This window comes from Hyperoodon ampullatus (assembly GCF_949752795.1).
Source record: "Hyperoodon ampullatus genome assembly, chromosome: 4".
NCBI classification, from domain to species: Eukaryota; Metazoa; Chordata; class Mammalia; order Artiodactyla; family Ziphiidae; genus Hyperoodon; species Hyperoodon ampullatus.
In genome coordinates this window covers 17,854,722-17,870,473 of record NC_136917.1, presented here as the reverse complement: position 1 = coordinate 17,870,473, position 15,752 = coordinate 17,854,722, and the positions used below count along the sequence as shown (strand labels likewise).

General features: G+C 40.2%; 1 protein-coding gene across 4 annotated transcripts in view; it reads right to left on the bottom strand.

Annotated features, from left to right (window-relative positions):
* Positions 1–10,873: 10,873 nt before the first annotated feature.
* Positions 10,874–15,752, bottom strand: part of CPEB4 (cytoplasmic polyadenylation element binding protein 4) — a gene marked incomplete at its 5' end in the record, with an annotated part of 58,389 nt that continues 53,510 nt past the window's right edge. For all 4 annotated transcript variants that reach the window (XM_079703569.1, XM_079703570.1, XM_079703571.1 and 1 more), the window contains 3 exons: positions 10,874–11,409; positions 13,885–14,066; positions 15,581–15,695. In XM_079703569.1, the coding sequence (XP_079559695.1) occupies positions 11,182–11,409; positions 13,885–14,066; positions 15,581–15,695 (525 nt within the window). In that variant the 3' untranslated portion in view covers positions 10,874–11,181. The remainder of the gene's footprint in view (positions 11,410–13,884; positions 14,067–15,580; positions 15,696–15,752) is intronic.

Genomic DNA, 15,752 nt, shown 5'->3' with positions numbered 1-15,752 from the left:
GCTGGAGGAAGGAGAGAGGTTCCTCCGTTGCGTGGCTGCAGGGCATGATGGAGACGGAGAGAAAAAGGAGAGGAGGTTGAGGTGGCAGCCGGGGCTAGATCACGCTAGGCGCCCGGGCCTGGGGAAGAGTGCGGATTTTATCTCCAGGGCCAAGGGAAGCTGTTGGAGGGTTTTAGCAAAGTCTGGCAAAGCCAGATTTCTGTTCCACTCTAGCTGCAGGGGGAGAATTGCAGCAGGGTGAGTGTGGCAGCGGGGAGGGGCCGCCAGGAGGCGCTGCTGCAGCCCGTGGGGCACTGGGCGTTCACATCACTTGATCCTCACCATCGCCTCCGTACACAGATGAGTGGGGTAGGGTGTAATATCGCAGAGGGGAAGGGACTTTGCAGAGGTAGTTGCTGTCAGTAATGGCCAGATCTGGGGCAATAATGGTGACGATAATGAGAGTCTCTAATGTTTATAGTTGGGGTGTGTGTGTGTGTGTGTTTATGACTGCCTCATTTAATCCTCACCTCAACCCAATGATGGAGGTATTATTATTTGTTCCTTGTGATGAATGAGACCACAGATACTCAGAGGTTACCTACTGTGGCCAACGTCACTCAGCCAGCGGTGGCAAAGGGACAGAAATCCTGGGCGTCTCACCCCAGAGCCACGTCCTTAACCCTGCTGGTTCCTGTCTTTGGGGTTTGAGCCCAGCTTTGCCTGACTTTAAAACCCATGTGGTCTCTGCTATCCCACTCTGTGCCAGGGTTACTTTGCCTACAGTTTGCCGTTCATTAGGGCAAAGGGGAAATAATCGAGGAACTCAAAATCGTATTTTCTCAAAAGCAGTATAATGGAGCTGTCAGCTGAGAGACCCAAGGCCTACTTTCCAGCATCCACTCCTCTTTTCCTGCTTCTTTCCCTAAAGAGAAAGATTCCAGACAACCAGGGTCCCAGGACATAGCCCCTTGGAGTTCATGTTCATGTTGGTAGCACAGACTCAGCCCCTCTGTTGCAGAGTGTGGTCGCCCCATGGGAGGATCCCTGTTCCTAAGATGGGAAGAAAAATAGCAGGAACTGAGCACAGCAGCACTGGGCCTGGAGTCTCTGCTTTCTCCATCACCATGGCAACTCTGCCAGGCTGGATCTGGTTGAACCGTGATAATAAGCAGGAGGTGGGAAAGCAGCATCAGAGGGTTCCACCTGCTGCCAGTGACCCTGCCGCCCACTCCTGCCTCCCCCCCACCTAGTACAGGGACTGGCAATTCGTAAGGGTGTAGATAATAATAATAGCACAACAATTGTCATTATGATGCTACTAGTAACAGGTAAACATATTGAGTACTTACTCTGTGATAACACAGCACTAACTCCTATCAAAAAAAGACATGGCTAGAACCCAACTTTCGAGAATTATGGAGCTCCACTCTTCATATGTAATTCAGAAAAGAAACTATTATGATATAAAACAAGTATAAGAAAGCCAAAAAAAGATTCCAATTTCCCCCTTTATGGGGGACTACAGCGTCACTACAAAATTGCCTCGCCCTGGGAGAGAGAGAGAGATGAGATTGCGATCAGGAGTGTGGGACGCTGTGTCCTGGTTATGGGGCATATGGGGGTGGAGGGAGGTGCCAGTGGCTTCTGGACACTGAATTGCACCTGACAGTTGCATTCCACTGCCCTTCTCCTCCCATCCTTCCCATTCCCTCCACACCCCCCTTCACCTACCCTCCTCCCCACCACTTTCTGACACCCGTCGAGGAGGGCTGCTGATCCTGATTTAAGTCGGACTCTTCAGGGCACTACATCTGAGTCCCCACTTGCATCCCTTCCAATTTTAGAATTTTGCATTTGATCCTTGATTTGAATTCTTTGGGTGGCAAATAAAAAGGAAGTTACTGATGACTGTATTTGGCTATGGCCTTAGTATCTCCCTCAGAAGAACCGTTGTACTGCAAATCTATGTTCCAGATTCTAAGTTGGTTCTTCCAGGCTCCACAGTGTCACATCTGTTCAGGAACAGCTGTTCAGGCTGCAGCGATGATCAAAGCTCTACATTCTAGACCTCCGGTGCTCTAAAAATGGCAAACACTTCTTCTTTCTTTCTACATATATATAAAAATCAGGAACATAAATTCTCTGTAGAAATCTATTTTAACGATTCTGACATCTCAGCCCAGAAGCAAAATATTCAAGTGCTGTTCTGAAATTCAACAGGGCACACCAGTAAGAAAGCCTCTCCCCCGCTCCTTTGGATTTTCAGGACTATTTTTGTTCTGATTACAGCGATGGTGCAGTGCCTCCAAGGATGAGATTCATGAGGAGGCTTGATTTCTATATAGAACGTGTTGTTCAATTATAGTTCTATAGAAGGAAGTAAAACCCTTTCTCTTTGGTGGGATTTTCCTTGAATCTCAAAGAAAATCTGATGTATAGTTGTATACATGTATACCTTATCTGTATCTATCTGTCTGTCTGTCTGCCTACTCACCTACCTACCTATCCACGTAACCATCCATTCTCCATCCGTTCATCCAACCATCTGCCCATCCATCCATCCAGCTAACTAGAGATCCTTCCTTGGCACCCATGTGACGATGATGGGTTGGACCACTTCTTCGTCCCCTGACAACTTAGCGGACAACATAACAACCACGAAGAATAGCCATCACCTTATCGTTAAAGACATCCTTGTCAAACAAAATAAAGGAAAATAATTTTTTGATGGGTCTCTAAAATGGTATGTATCCTTTCGGTATAACATCTTGGTGATTTCTTAGTCAATGCAGGGCGGGGAATAAAATTTTACTAAAATTTCTTTCTTGTTGGAAACTTACAAGGGGTGAGGAGAAACAGCACCTGGGTGTGAACCCTGAGTTTGAAAACTGGTTAACCTTTCTAAATCTTGACCATATTTAAAAGGAGCATGCTAACAGTACCTGCCTCATAGGACGGTGGGCAGAGGCAGAGAGGCACGATGCCTACACCTGGTAAGCACTCCATCGATGCTAGTAGATGTTGTCATTATCATGATTATTATTCTCACTCCCAGAGCTGCTTGTGTTTCTGGGATCTGTGGGTTCACAGTACTAGAGAAAAGGCCCTTCCTTTTTCCTTGTTTCCTGCCCCCCAAACTGATACGTGTCTTTTCCTGGTGGTGAAGTCAAAGAGAAAGGATATGCACTAAGGAGTCTGTAGTCCCTTGACGTGAATAGAAATGACATTTCAACTCCCTTGCGCCTACTCCTGGAAATGTATACCCCAGTCTGCCTGCTGAATCACATACACACATTTAAGGGAGGCCAGTGGGGCAGACAAGAATTGTAGAGGTAAACAGGAGCCCCCCTTGGCCTCACAGATGGAAGAGCTTTGGCCTCCTTACCTGGACTCCCCTACCCACCTATATGACCTTGAGCAAAATCCTTTAACCAAGAACCAGTTCTTGGGGGAGCAAGTGACCTCATGTGTGGACTCCAATCAAAACTCACCTTCTCTCTAGTGAATTGCTTCATCACCCTCTCTCTATACATTCAAATACGAGAGTTTGCACCCGGATTAGGTTTAGGAATGACACTTTTTGTTTTGAAAACAAACCTAACTTAAAAAAAAAAAAATCCTGTCCATTGCTATTCCAGGGGCAGTGAGGTTTATAGAGGAAGAAGGGATGTGGTAGGTGGGGACTGGAGTCCAGGCTTCACCACATACTAGCTGTGTAAGCTTCCAGGTCACCCAGCTGCTCTGGGACAGGACACAGTTCTGTATTCTGTTCAGTGCCTCACGGGCGGAGGGGGGGAATGGAGGTTAACCTGCCAAAGTACGTAGGTGCCTGATGCACCACAGTCGATCAGCAGTCGCTAGCTTCCTCTTCCAGAACCAAACCATCGATCGTCCTCGCGGTCATGAAGCCGTTCCACATCCCCTCCCCCACCCCACGCAGTTAAAACACACAAGGGGCCACTTGTCTTTTCCCTCCAATATGAGAGGTGAATATGCCTCCATTCGTTCAAATAAGGAGGCTCAAGGCTCAGGTCTTTCCTGGATTCTGTCTAAAACCTTTTATGGTTTCACAGACTTATGTTACTGCCAGTTCCCTTCCTGCTAACAAGTTTTAAATGCCCTCTTGTGTTTAGTGGGGATCCTTCCTGGATACGTTTGGTTCTTCTCTCTTTTGGTGTTGGGAGTAGGGTCGGAGAAGCGTTGAAAATAGTCTCTTTAAAAATGGTGACATCTGCTTTGATCGCAGTTGACATTTTGATGGTGTCAAAGCCCTGCTTACTGAAATAGAACTGCAATGAAAAGGATGAAGAAAGCGCAGGCTGAGCTTCTGGCATTGTATTCACTGATTCACCACCCTCCGCCTCCCACTTACCCACAAGCAGGTTTTTACCGATGCTTAATCAGATTATCCGCAATAGAAAACACTGCGGGTTTGGGCACACATTGGATTTTGACGCTGCTGTTCATTTTTAACTTCCTTGAAACAAACTGTACTTTGCCAGCTCTGGTCACCACAGTGAATCACAATAAGACAAAACAATGACACCCAATTTGACTAGAAAGAGATTCCAAGTTAAAATACACCAAGACTCAGGAGAGCCAAAATAAAACGTTCTCTAATAAGAGACCGAATGGGTACTGCTAGATAAGGGGCTCATAGTAGGGTAGAAATATTCGTTCTCTGAATTCTTAGTTTATTTGAAGCCTGTGGTCCCTATTCTCAGAGCATGGGGTGTGGGGTGTGGGGTGTATGCTGGGGGAGGTTGGCAAAGGAAATTTTTGAAGGAGGGAAATGATACGCGTTATCAGCAAGGTAGGGAGTGCACCACAGAAGGCAGATTCAGAGCACAGGTTGCTTGGGTGACGTGGTATTTGTGGCACTCGTGAGAAATAAGGGCCGATCTGAGTCAGCAAGGAGCATAATCAAAATAGCATTGCAAGGTGATAGTTTCTGCTGCAGAGTAAACTACTCTTTTTCTCCTGGGGTGGGAGCAGAGGCAGGAGGGAAAAAAGGAGGTGAACTGGAAATGGGACAGGGTTCAGAGGCTAGGCAAGTATGTTGAACCCAAGTTCAATGCAGACCATGGCAACAGCCCAGGATATGACTCAGGCGGGGCAGGAACAGGAGCCCTTGCAGAATGCAATCCAAAGTGGGGTTCTAAGGCTGACACCAGCAAACGTACTAACAAGTAGAGCAGTGCACCCCAAAGTATGTGCCATGGGATCCTGCATTACCGGGAAACAGTGTCTACGGTCAAAGCAACTCAGGGGGAAAACACTTGAAACAAAGCAAATAGGTTTCTTCACTGTAGAACTTCTCAAAGCCTTAATGAAGTCAATTGCCTATTTTCTAAGAAACAGGATGCTTTATTTTCAATACTAATTTAATGACAGAACTTTTTTTTTTTTTTTGTCCTTTTCTCGTGGTAAGGACTACCTTAATGCTCTGAAGATGAGAATCTGGGAGACAAATATTAAGAGTTTCTTGTTTATTATTCTGTCATTACATACTTCAGAAAAATAATTACCCTTTCAATGTGTTTAACTCACTTCATTGACACCTTCAATGTTCCTTAATTTTTAAAATCAGGAACTTATTTTCCCAATGACTTTCTTTCTCTCTGACTTTAAGTATTTCTCAAACTTAAAAAAAAACTTATTTTCCTTCTGAACTGTGTATGAATACAAACCCATTACCAAAAGAAGTTATTAAATAACTTCATTGTTAAGGACCGTTAAGAATGGAGTAAGGAGCTTTCCTTGTTGGGTGGGTTTAGGTAAGCTACCAGTGAATAAAATAAGAAAATGCAGCCCTTACAACCTCACACAACCTTTCCAGGTTCACCATTCCATGACTTAAGACACCAGAAGTACTGCACCTACATATTATTTCAAGATCCCATTGTTACATCACTTATAGTTGATATATCACTTGCCTAAAATAAGTATTTCCTCAAATAAAGAAACTAAATCTACTCATGTTTTTCCCCCCCGCCCCTCCTATAGTGCTGAAACCATGCCAGCATGCCCAGGGATACAGCAGAGGTGGCAACCAAATGTCACCCACATCTGCTATGTCCTTGGGGCTTTCTCAGGGGCCCTCCACTGAACTCTGAACTTAAGTTTTGGCTACTGCCAGCCAAAGCTTCTGTGACCTAGTACTCCTGGGGGGTCCTATGCACTGCTGGTTCAGCCTGAACTCTCAGAAACCCCTACAGTTGGAAGAGTTCTATATTGGGAATATTTAGACAACTTAGAAGCAAGAGAACTCCAGAGTCCATTTTCTAGTCTTAGGAATACTATACCCAAGGTAAGAAAGAGCAGAAATTAAATTTGACAAAACAGGATCTATTCAGTGTTATGTTTTATGCTATAATAAACCCTTAAAAGCTTGAAAATGCACTCTAAAATACAAATGACTAACACATCACAGTATTCAGTAGTCCACATGATTTATGGACGAACCCAAAGATAATACTTTCAATTCACATGCTCTACTGATTATAATCCCAGAGGCCACATCCTGTGATGTCAGGATCTAGGGAGGAACTGGGTGGTTAAAATTCCAGAGAGACTTGTTAACAACCCAGATCTTCTTGTGAGAGTGGCCAGAAATCAAGGTTCTTCACTGACGAAGACCCAAAACTAAACCTCTCAAATACTGACCTTGCCTATTAAGTAAACATGTGTCCCCTTACTTTCATTGGACATTTGGCCTTAAAGCAGATGACTGAACACTCGGATCCTGGGCTTAGGCCTCACACACATGCTGAAGGCTACAAATGAAAAGACCTCTGCAGGGCAGCGTGTGAACTAACAGTGCAGGCCAAAGACGACCACCGCTGACATTTATGGGTTTACATAAGCAAGGCACACTTGCCAGGAGTACTTATATGACCGGACATCTTTTCATTTCAGTTTCTTCTGCTTTGGCCAAAGAATACATTCCTCATATTTTTTAAATGTTATATCCCCAACCATGGAAGCATAATCTACTTATGTTGAAAATAAATAAGTATATTAAAAGAAAGCTGAGTTAAAAGTTTTATTCATTCAACATCTCACATTACAAATATTTAAAAATTATATGCATACTGGTATAAATAGTCATTTGCAAACTATTTAATAACATTAATTTTCCACTAGCACTTCAACAAATGAACTCTTTTAAAAAAGGAACTGTGTTATATAACTTAAGAGTAGAACATACAAAAATAGGAACTTAACGTGAAAATGACTTTAATAAAAAATGAATTACCCTTATTTAAAATGCTATAATAAATACTACAACCTCCCCATACACAGTAAAAACTATATGGAAATTCAGCCAAGTAGTACAATTAACTGACATACTTAAATAACTTTTCCTTCTGATAATATGAGCAATACACTGGAAAAAAAAATTAGGGATTAGTAAAAACTAGACACCCACTTGCTAAAAGTTTCACTTCCAAAAAATATAACAAAAATCTGATGAAAATTATAAAAACTAATTATACTTTAAATTTTAAAAATATAAAAAATAAAACAGTTGAATACAATATTGTCCCAATTCTTACAATGCTATCAATCACAGTAGCTTTAAAATAAGATAATAAAATAAAGCAAATGACCAAAACCTCTTTTATTCCATTTTTAAAAATAATCTCAAATTTACATTAGTAGAAAGATTGAGTTCTGATTCTTTTCTTTAGAAACACCAGCAAGAAAGAGGATTACTCTTAACAGTAGAAAATGACATTTTTAAATGTCTGTAATTAAAAACAAAGAATTACACTGCAAAGATCTTTCAAAAGTTTGAAATAAGTATTGCACATAACTTGAAGTTAACTTGCCACAATTCATCACATTCAAGTTTTAAATCACCTTTTAACAGAAGATTCAACTCTTCAAAACAAAAAGGGTGAATTATCAAGTCTTTCCAACAGCACTCTCATAAAATGCTAAATTCATTCACTGCAAGTTTTATTTTGCATTCTGCAGAGGTCTGTGTATGGAGAAGTATATATATTTTACCGAAGCTTAGGGACCAGAAGGGGAAGGGAGAGGGTTCCTTTACATAGAAAATAATCAGAAACACTTTATTTTACATTGCAAAAATAACCATGTAATTACTCTGTAACTACATTGTAAGTACATGGCTGGTGCCATGCTAGTGCGCTAGAACTACATGCTTGGTACATTGAAGTGATACCCTAAAATCTGTAAACTAATTACATGTTAATTATGTTTTGAGTTACATGGTAACTCCCAACTACAATCCCATGTAATCTGAAGGACATGTAATCAATAAAGTCCAGAGTAATAGATAATAATTGTTTATGCCCTGTAAATTGAAGTGTAACCAAATAATCTGTAAACACGCTTGTCACACAATCACAAGTAAATATTAGTAGAATAACAATTTCTTACATTAGTCATGCATACTAACATTACACACCTGTCCCACGGCAGGCTATTTTTTTTCTTTATATATAATTTAAAAGAGCAGACATCTCTGAATCAAACACTTAACACCAATTTATTAATATTAAAAATGGCTAAACATTCACCAAAAATGTCTGCATTATGAATAATTTTAAAAACTTAGTAAGAAGCTGTAGACAATTTTGTTATTTTAAATTTCTACCCTATGCTTATGCATTTAATTTTTTTTTTTAAGGAACTACAGTGTTATCTGTCATTTTCATGCAAATTTTTTTTCATTAATTTGTGACTTTACATAGACTATTTCTTAAATTATAGGTACACCAATAGCTGGTGCTGGGGAAGGATGTTTAAGCAACATGCTTTCTCTTCTCTGCAGACTCTAAAATAGCATTGCCAGTGCACAACATTCATAATTTAAAATGTATGCAGAGCACTGAAATGTATAAAAAGCAGAATATAAGAAAATAAAATTTATTAAAATTATTTATATTAAAAAATGAAGTATATGAAGATCTCTCAGTAATAAAAGTACAAAAAGCTACTCTTTGCAATATGAAAAATTGAGGTATTGCATAAAGAGATATCCCGTCAGTGAAAAGTGTGCCTAAAAATGTTCACTGTTGGAAAAACAAGATATACAAAAGTAGTGCATAACAAATATACATTATGTGCATGACAAAATAAGTTAGCTACAAAAACACTGTACCGAAATTCAGCAGGTCATGTACAAAGGGAAAAATTATTATTCAAAGCTAGTTCTTATTTCTTGTTAGCTCATCACACCTGTTTACTGAGTAGGAACAGCACGATAGCACACCCCAAGCCACCTACAAGCACTGAAAAGAATAAAAAGAGGCAAATGAACATTCCAATTAGAATTATGTCGTTCAGGAGAAAAGAAAAAAAAGTCCCTGACCAGCTACGCAAGAGCACCCTCCATTCACATGACCGCTTTCAATATTTGCAGGGGATTCTTTAAAAGCAGCTCCCTTTCTGTATCTATTAGACAGCAAATGCCTCCATTTTGACCTTTGGAACTTAACAGGTATAGAGTTCATTAAAGCCTGGATTAAAAATAAAGGACTGCTTTTCCAGATCAGTAAGGGTCATCAGCCAGGTGGTTCCACCGCACTCCTGGGGCAAGTCTTTGGTTTTGAAGGATCCAAGATGGTACTGTTAGGTAGCACAACTAGCAAGATTGCCATTAGTTTGTTTGTTTTTTTTTAATGTTTTGCACACTGATGATAATCCTTTTCATGGTGGATAGGGCATTTCATAAGAGAATGTCCATAAAAATAAAAGTTACTTCCATGACCAGGGCTTCAAGAGACTATTTTCAATTTACCCCTGAAGCATACTGTTCAACACATCATAACACCTTTCAAAAGCTAGTTTTATTTATAATAAAGCATGCATTACTTGATGAAGTTGGCACTTCAAACACTGACTATGTCCCATGCTAAGTTCTGAAACTGTAATGTTATTTTATTTTATAGGAAGAGTAAGATAAACATACGTACCTTTGCACAGATTTACACAGTTACTTAGTTCAACAGTGCAAAACACCTTGCAACTACTTTTTTTTAACTTTTTTTTTTCATTTGCTATGTTACAACTAAATTACAGGATACCCAAAGTAACTTTAAATCTAAAAGTAAGCCAATCAGCAGCCAATTTGAATATTGGTTTTGTCTTCCAGTTTTGGCTACACATGGTAGTCTAACACAAAATCAAAAATGATATCCTTGAGGTATCTCTAGATCTGTTTTTTTTTTTTTTAACGTCAAAATGGAGAGCAAAGGCTGACACCTGATGAGTGTTAGTAAATTAGGATATAGAGTTTATATATAACATCAAAAATAAAATTTATATATTTGTTCTTTAGAAGAGGAAATGCTAGTTTTCCCACCAGTTGTCATTAACTCTAGCTTTGGTAGGTTTCCTGGGGCTGTGACCAGATAAGTAAAAGTTTAAAAATAAATAAGTGCACTCCCCTCAGAAGTAAATGTACCCAATTTTTATATTCTAAGTTTAAAAACCTGTTTAAAAGAAAATAAACCTAGCTCTGCCTACTTTACTATTTTCTTTTTTCTGATGTGGTAGTAACTTTGCGGCATAATGAAATTACATTCCGCCTCTAAACCCTTAAAATTAGTTATAATGCTGCTTCAATCTTGCTCATGCATTTGTGTTTGCTTTAACACGCTCTTTCCTGTTAATAATTGTTAACTTCTTCCACTGCTGTTAAAAGAATAAAAAGGGGACAGAAAAAAAGAGAAAGGCAAAAAATATGAAAGAAAAGAAAGAGAAAGGCAAAAGCACTTCCCTGGGGGAAACCCCGCGTCAGGAGAGATTGATAGTGTTATTGTTATGTGGTTATTTTAATAAAAGTATTCTTATCTATTATTAACAATAATTTAATTAAAAACCCAAAATACTCTATTGTTTCATTTCTCTTTTAATATTTCTCTCTCTCCTCTAAGAAAATGTTGCGGGAAGTTTGGATCCTCTTGGTCTCCAGCAAAACAAGAGAATGAAACTTCCATGCAACACGATGGCAATACGAAAAAGGAGTTCATACATATTGTTTTCAGTGACACAAGAATCTACAAAACGCCTATATTATAGGTCATTCTTTCCATTAGACTTATTGTTAAGTTACAGACTGCACAAAAGGACATGCCAGCATGAAGAGGTTGAGGAAGGGGGCAGAGTTAACAGAAGAGTGCACTTATTCTGAGGCCTGAAAATGAGCACTGTAGTTATCCTTTAGTTCCAGCGGAATGAAATATGTCGAGGACGGTCACCACCTTCCTTCACCAGGGGCTTGTGGAATTCCCTGCCAGCGCGAGAATGAATAGCAGCCCAGCAATATTCACAGTAATACTGCAGACAGGTAACATTAGCACAGAAAAATGGAGCAAATTTTCCCCCACAACGGGCCCCCTGACATTCATCACACAGCTGATCGTCCAAGACATATGGCTTAACTTCCACCTGCAATCAAAAATAAAACAAGGGTGTTTACATTTCTCAGTGAATGGACCGGGCAACTCTTATACCGTGTATGTACATTTCCATCCACTGTCTGAATGAGTCTGTGCCAAGGTATCCCAAAGGAAGGGTCAATAATTCTTTTACTGAAATTAGCTATCATCTTTTAAGGTGGTAAGGCTTTTATGCCCATTGTTTTACATTTTTGTCTTATTACATAAACAGTTTTCAAATGAAAAGCAAGATCCCAGCAGAAAGTTAAGAGTGAAGCCAACTTAACATTTAAGAACATTATGAGGTTAAACCCACAGGAGAGTCTTCATAGACACAAACCGTCACTTTAATTAGTGGATCTGGATTCTTGTCATATGTGGAATTATAATTTACACAAGACCAACTGAGAGATTCCCAGTGCCACAAAATAGCACTTCAATGCACAAATCAGAGGGAAGCTGCCTGACTTCTGCATCACAAGCCTCTGAGCTGTAATAAGGTTTGGGTCATGGTTTCTATTTACAGTGTACACATCTTGGGTTATAATCACAAACCTCGAACTCCAGGAAAACAAGATGCAGCCATAGTACTCATAATCTAAAACCTTGCTTTGTTCTTTGTCAGGAAGAATGGTTTACTTCAGTCTAAAAGTCAGAGGTGAATTTATAAAACTGGGTCTGTTCCAGTGTTCAATAGGCCAATATCATTTGAGCCTCTCAAGCATTAAAAATAACCTGGCTATTAATTCTCCAGTGAGAAAAGAGTTGGTTATTTTTAGTCTTGGAGAGACTCATGACTGAAACTCCCTTACACCAGGCTATGACTACCACTGGTGCCATCCACTTCTGACAAGGAATCCTGAACAAAGGTTAGCTGTGAACAAAAAGAGAAGAGTGATATGGAAGGCAGGAAGAGCAGACGTAATCAGAGGATTAGGCTTCTGGCACCGAGGCCATTCCATAACATCTACAGAATGGCAGGCACACTGGTCAAAGAATTGGATCTTTGTAGAGGAAAACAAATTAAGTCTGAATTTCTAATGGCTAACCTTACAACTCTGAAACCGATGATGGAATGAAGCGATGAGGCGGGAGTGTCCGTTTACTCAGATGTACATATTTTTTAGTGTGAATAAAAAACGAGGAGGCATGTTAACATATACTGCAACTAATCCTGCCCCCTTCCTCCATGTTTACAGTAGAATCTATACCTTTCGCCTTACTATATTCACAGTATGATGACCACTACCATGGGAAATTTTCAGCTGCCACCGATGTGAAATATACGTGGATTGGAACATAAGCAGTAAGTGTAAACCACTAGTGACTTGATAGTTTCTACGTACTGAATTGAGAAAGGCACAATACAGTCAATCAACAAAGACTTTTCTGAGCACAATGCCTTGGAGTGTTGGATATCTAAGTCAGCCCTAATGAAAGTGCCAGTCTGCCATGAAATGAGGAGCTGACACCAGAATGTAAATCAACACATTGCTTTCTTCATCAAGAAGGTCTTTCTATGAAGAAATCTCAACTGAACTATAAACACTGTGCTTATTAATGCAGCAGATTCACATTCTGGTATAAATTCCTATCTCACCACAAACTCCTAACAAACCATTTACCAACTGGCAGTCGGTTCACAAGCCGTATTTTGAGCAGTACTGGTGTAGGATAGAGTTCCATCCACCAGAACATAAATCCATGAGGACAGGGACTTCTTGCCCTAGTCACTAAAATGTTTGTTGAATGCATGAAACACAAAGATAAGAAATACGTGAATGCAAAGAAAAAAGACATATAATGGAACACACAGTCTCAAATACAATACATTAAAAAACAGAAGAGTTAACTTTGAGAGTTTTTTCCAGCCTTTTGATTCAGAGGATAAACACAACAAAGAGGAATATAAAGTGTGAAAATAATGCTAATGAACTACTACCTAATTTCAGGCAGTAAAATAGATTACAGATGAAAGGATTCTGAGTTCTTCTACTTAATCTGTTACAATGAAATATTTCTTAGACATGCCGTCCTAGAAATGAATTTACTCAATCATTTGTTACACAGGAAAATAGGGCTTGCTGAGGTATTTTTGATATCCCAGGTTTAAAAAAAAAAACCGTGAGGAGATCTCAAGGGTGTTCATGTTTGTATAGTTGATATAACATAGTACAAAGGATTCGGTAAATATGCACTGAATGACTAACTGAATAAGTGAATGGATGGAGGTGATACCTTAGGAAAGATTAAACAGACTCAAGCAAAGTGACTGTAATGTTCTGGTTAGGCTATTCAGAAAACTAAGAGACAGAAGAAATTCATATGAAACTCTTAGATGTGTTCCAGAGCATGCATCTAATGGGTCCTACAGGAATAACTATCAGCTGTCAATTTATTGTCACATAAAATTCCCCCACTCCAAGCTTGGTGATGACATAGACGGCCATTTCTAGAACTTCCCAGAATGTAGTCCAGGACTTACCCGTTTATCTATCTCTCCATGCTGCAGCTGCACGAAGCGGGCACTGATAGCAGCTATGTAACTCTGTTGATTAGAGAATGCGACTCGCCCAGCTCCTTTTGGGTATTTCAGCTCAGGGTCGGTATCAATCCCAGCATAGCACACGCCTCCATACAGCCGGTCCATTATCATGGCAAGCTCCACTACATATGGAAGGAGCAAACGGGACATTTGAAATCAGGAAAATTCATCTGGCTCTTACATCAAAAGCAGTTCATGTGTCTGTCATTACAATAATTATTAAAATGAAACTAGCTATTATAACCAGTTGTCCAGGTGTTCATCTTTAACCTACTGTAACTAAGGGCAGGGACTCTGCTGAGTATTTCACATATGTTCACTTTTAATCTACACAACAACCCTATGAAGTAGGGAGTAATTTTCTGGGGAAACTGAGGCACAGAGAGGATGATTAATCTGTGCAAGGTCATGGGTAGTTAAGTGACTGTGCTGCACTTGGCACCCTGGTCTATCTGCTCTATGCCACGATGCACCATATATTTACCAGTTAACAATGTACTGCTTAATATAAGTAATCACTTGAACACTAGAAAGCTGATTGGCAAGCTCTTTGGGTGTCCTTCGAGCATATTTCCAACAAAATCCTTTTTACCTTTCTTTACCGTGTAGCTATTTGCCAATTTTTCACATAGAAGCTTGAAGTAGTGCTTCCCTGGTGGCGCAGTGGTTAACAATCTGCCTGCCAATGCAGGGGACACGGGTTCGAGCCCTGGTCCTGGAAGATCCCACATGCCGCAGAGCAACTAAGCCCGTGTGCCACAACTACTGAGCCCGCACTCTAGAGCCTGCAAGCCACAACTACCAAGCCTGCGTGCCACAACTACTGAAGTCTGTGCGCCTAGAGCCCGTGCTCCACAACAAGAGAAGCCACCGCAGTGAGAAGCCTGTGCACCACAGTGAAGAGTAGCCCCGCTCGCTGCAACTAGAGAAAGCCCGCACGTAGCAACAAAGACCCAACGCGGTCAAAAATAAATAAAAAATAAATCAATTAAAAAAAAAAGAAACTTGAAGTAATAAATGCATCTTCTTCTCCATGAAATGTTATAGTTTTGAAACTGCATTCATGTTCATTTTATGTTCAACTCACTTATACTATTAAACCTCAAATTACTTGAAGTTGGGGATGAAATTTCTTCTGTAAGCACTGCTCTGACAACACAATGCACTGCTGAGAACCCTGCTGTATTTCAGAGCTCAGTAAGCAGCTGTTGAGCACATGGGGACGTGGAAAACAAACAGCGACCATCTCGATACCTAACCCATCCCTGAAGGGTTTTGTTCTCTCAGATGATGATGAGAGTGATGAGCATTAGCATTACGAGACCGTGCACTAAGCACCAGGCACCCACAATCTCATTTAATCCTCAAAACAACTCTCCATAAAGGACATACTTATAACTCCACTTGACAGATGAGGAAATTGAGAATTAGAGAAATTAATTTGAGCAGGGTTACTCAGCTATTAACTGGAAGCAGAGCACATGAATTCAAGCCCAGACACTTGGATTCCAGAACTCTCACTCCTAGACATGAACTCAAATGCTTATGGAGAATTTATCCTGAAAAATCTGTATATTTCTTATGCTAACGGATAAATAGGGTTTTTTTGTTTGTTTGTTTCTTTGTTTAATCATACCAGCTCGCAATGGTCGGGGAACACCACCAACAAATATAGTTTTTCGTGGGTCAAGAGGCTGTGAACCATCCATCACAAAGTCACTGTCACTGAGATTCCAAGGCCGAATCTGTACCTAGAGAGTGTGCAAACCAAAATGTCTCATTCTCAACACAGACAGTTTATACATAAA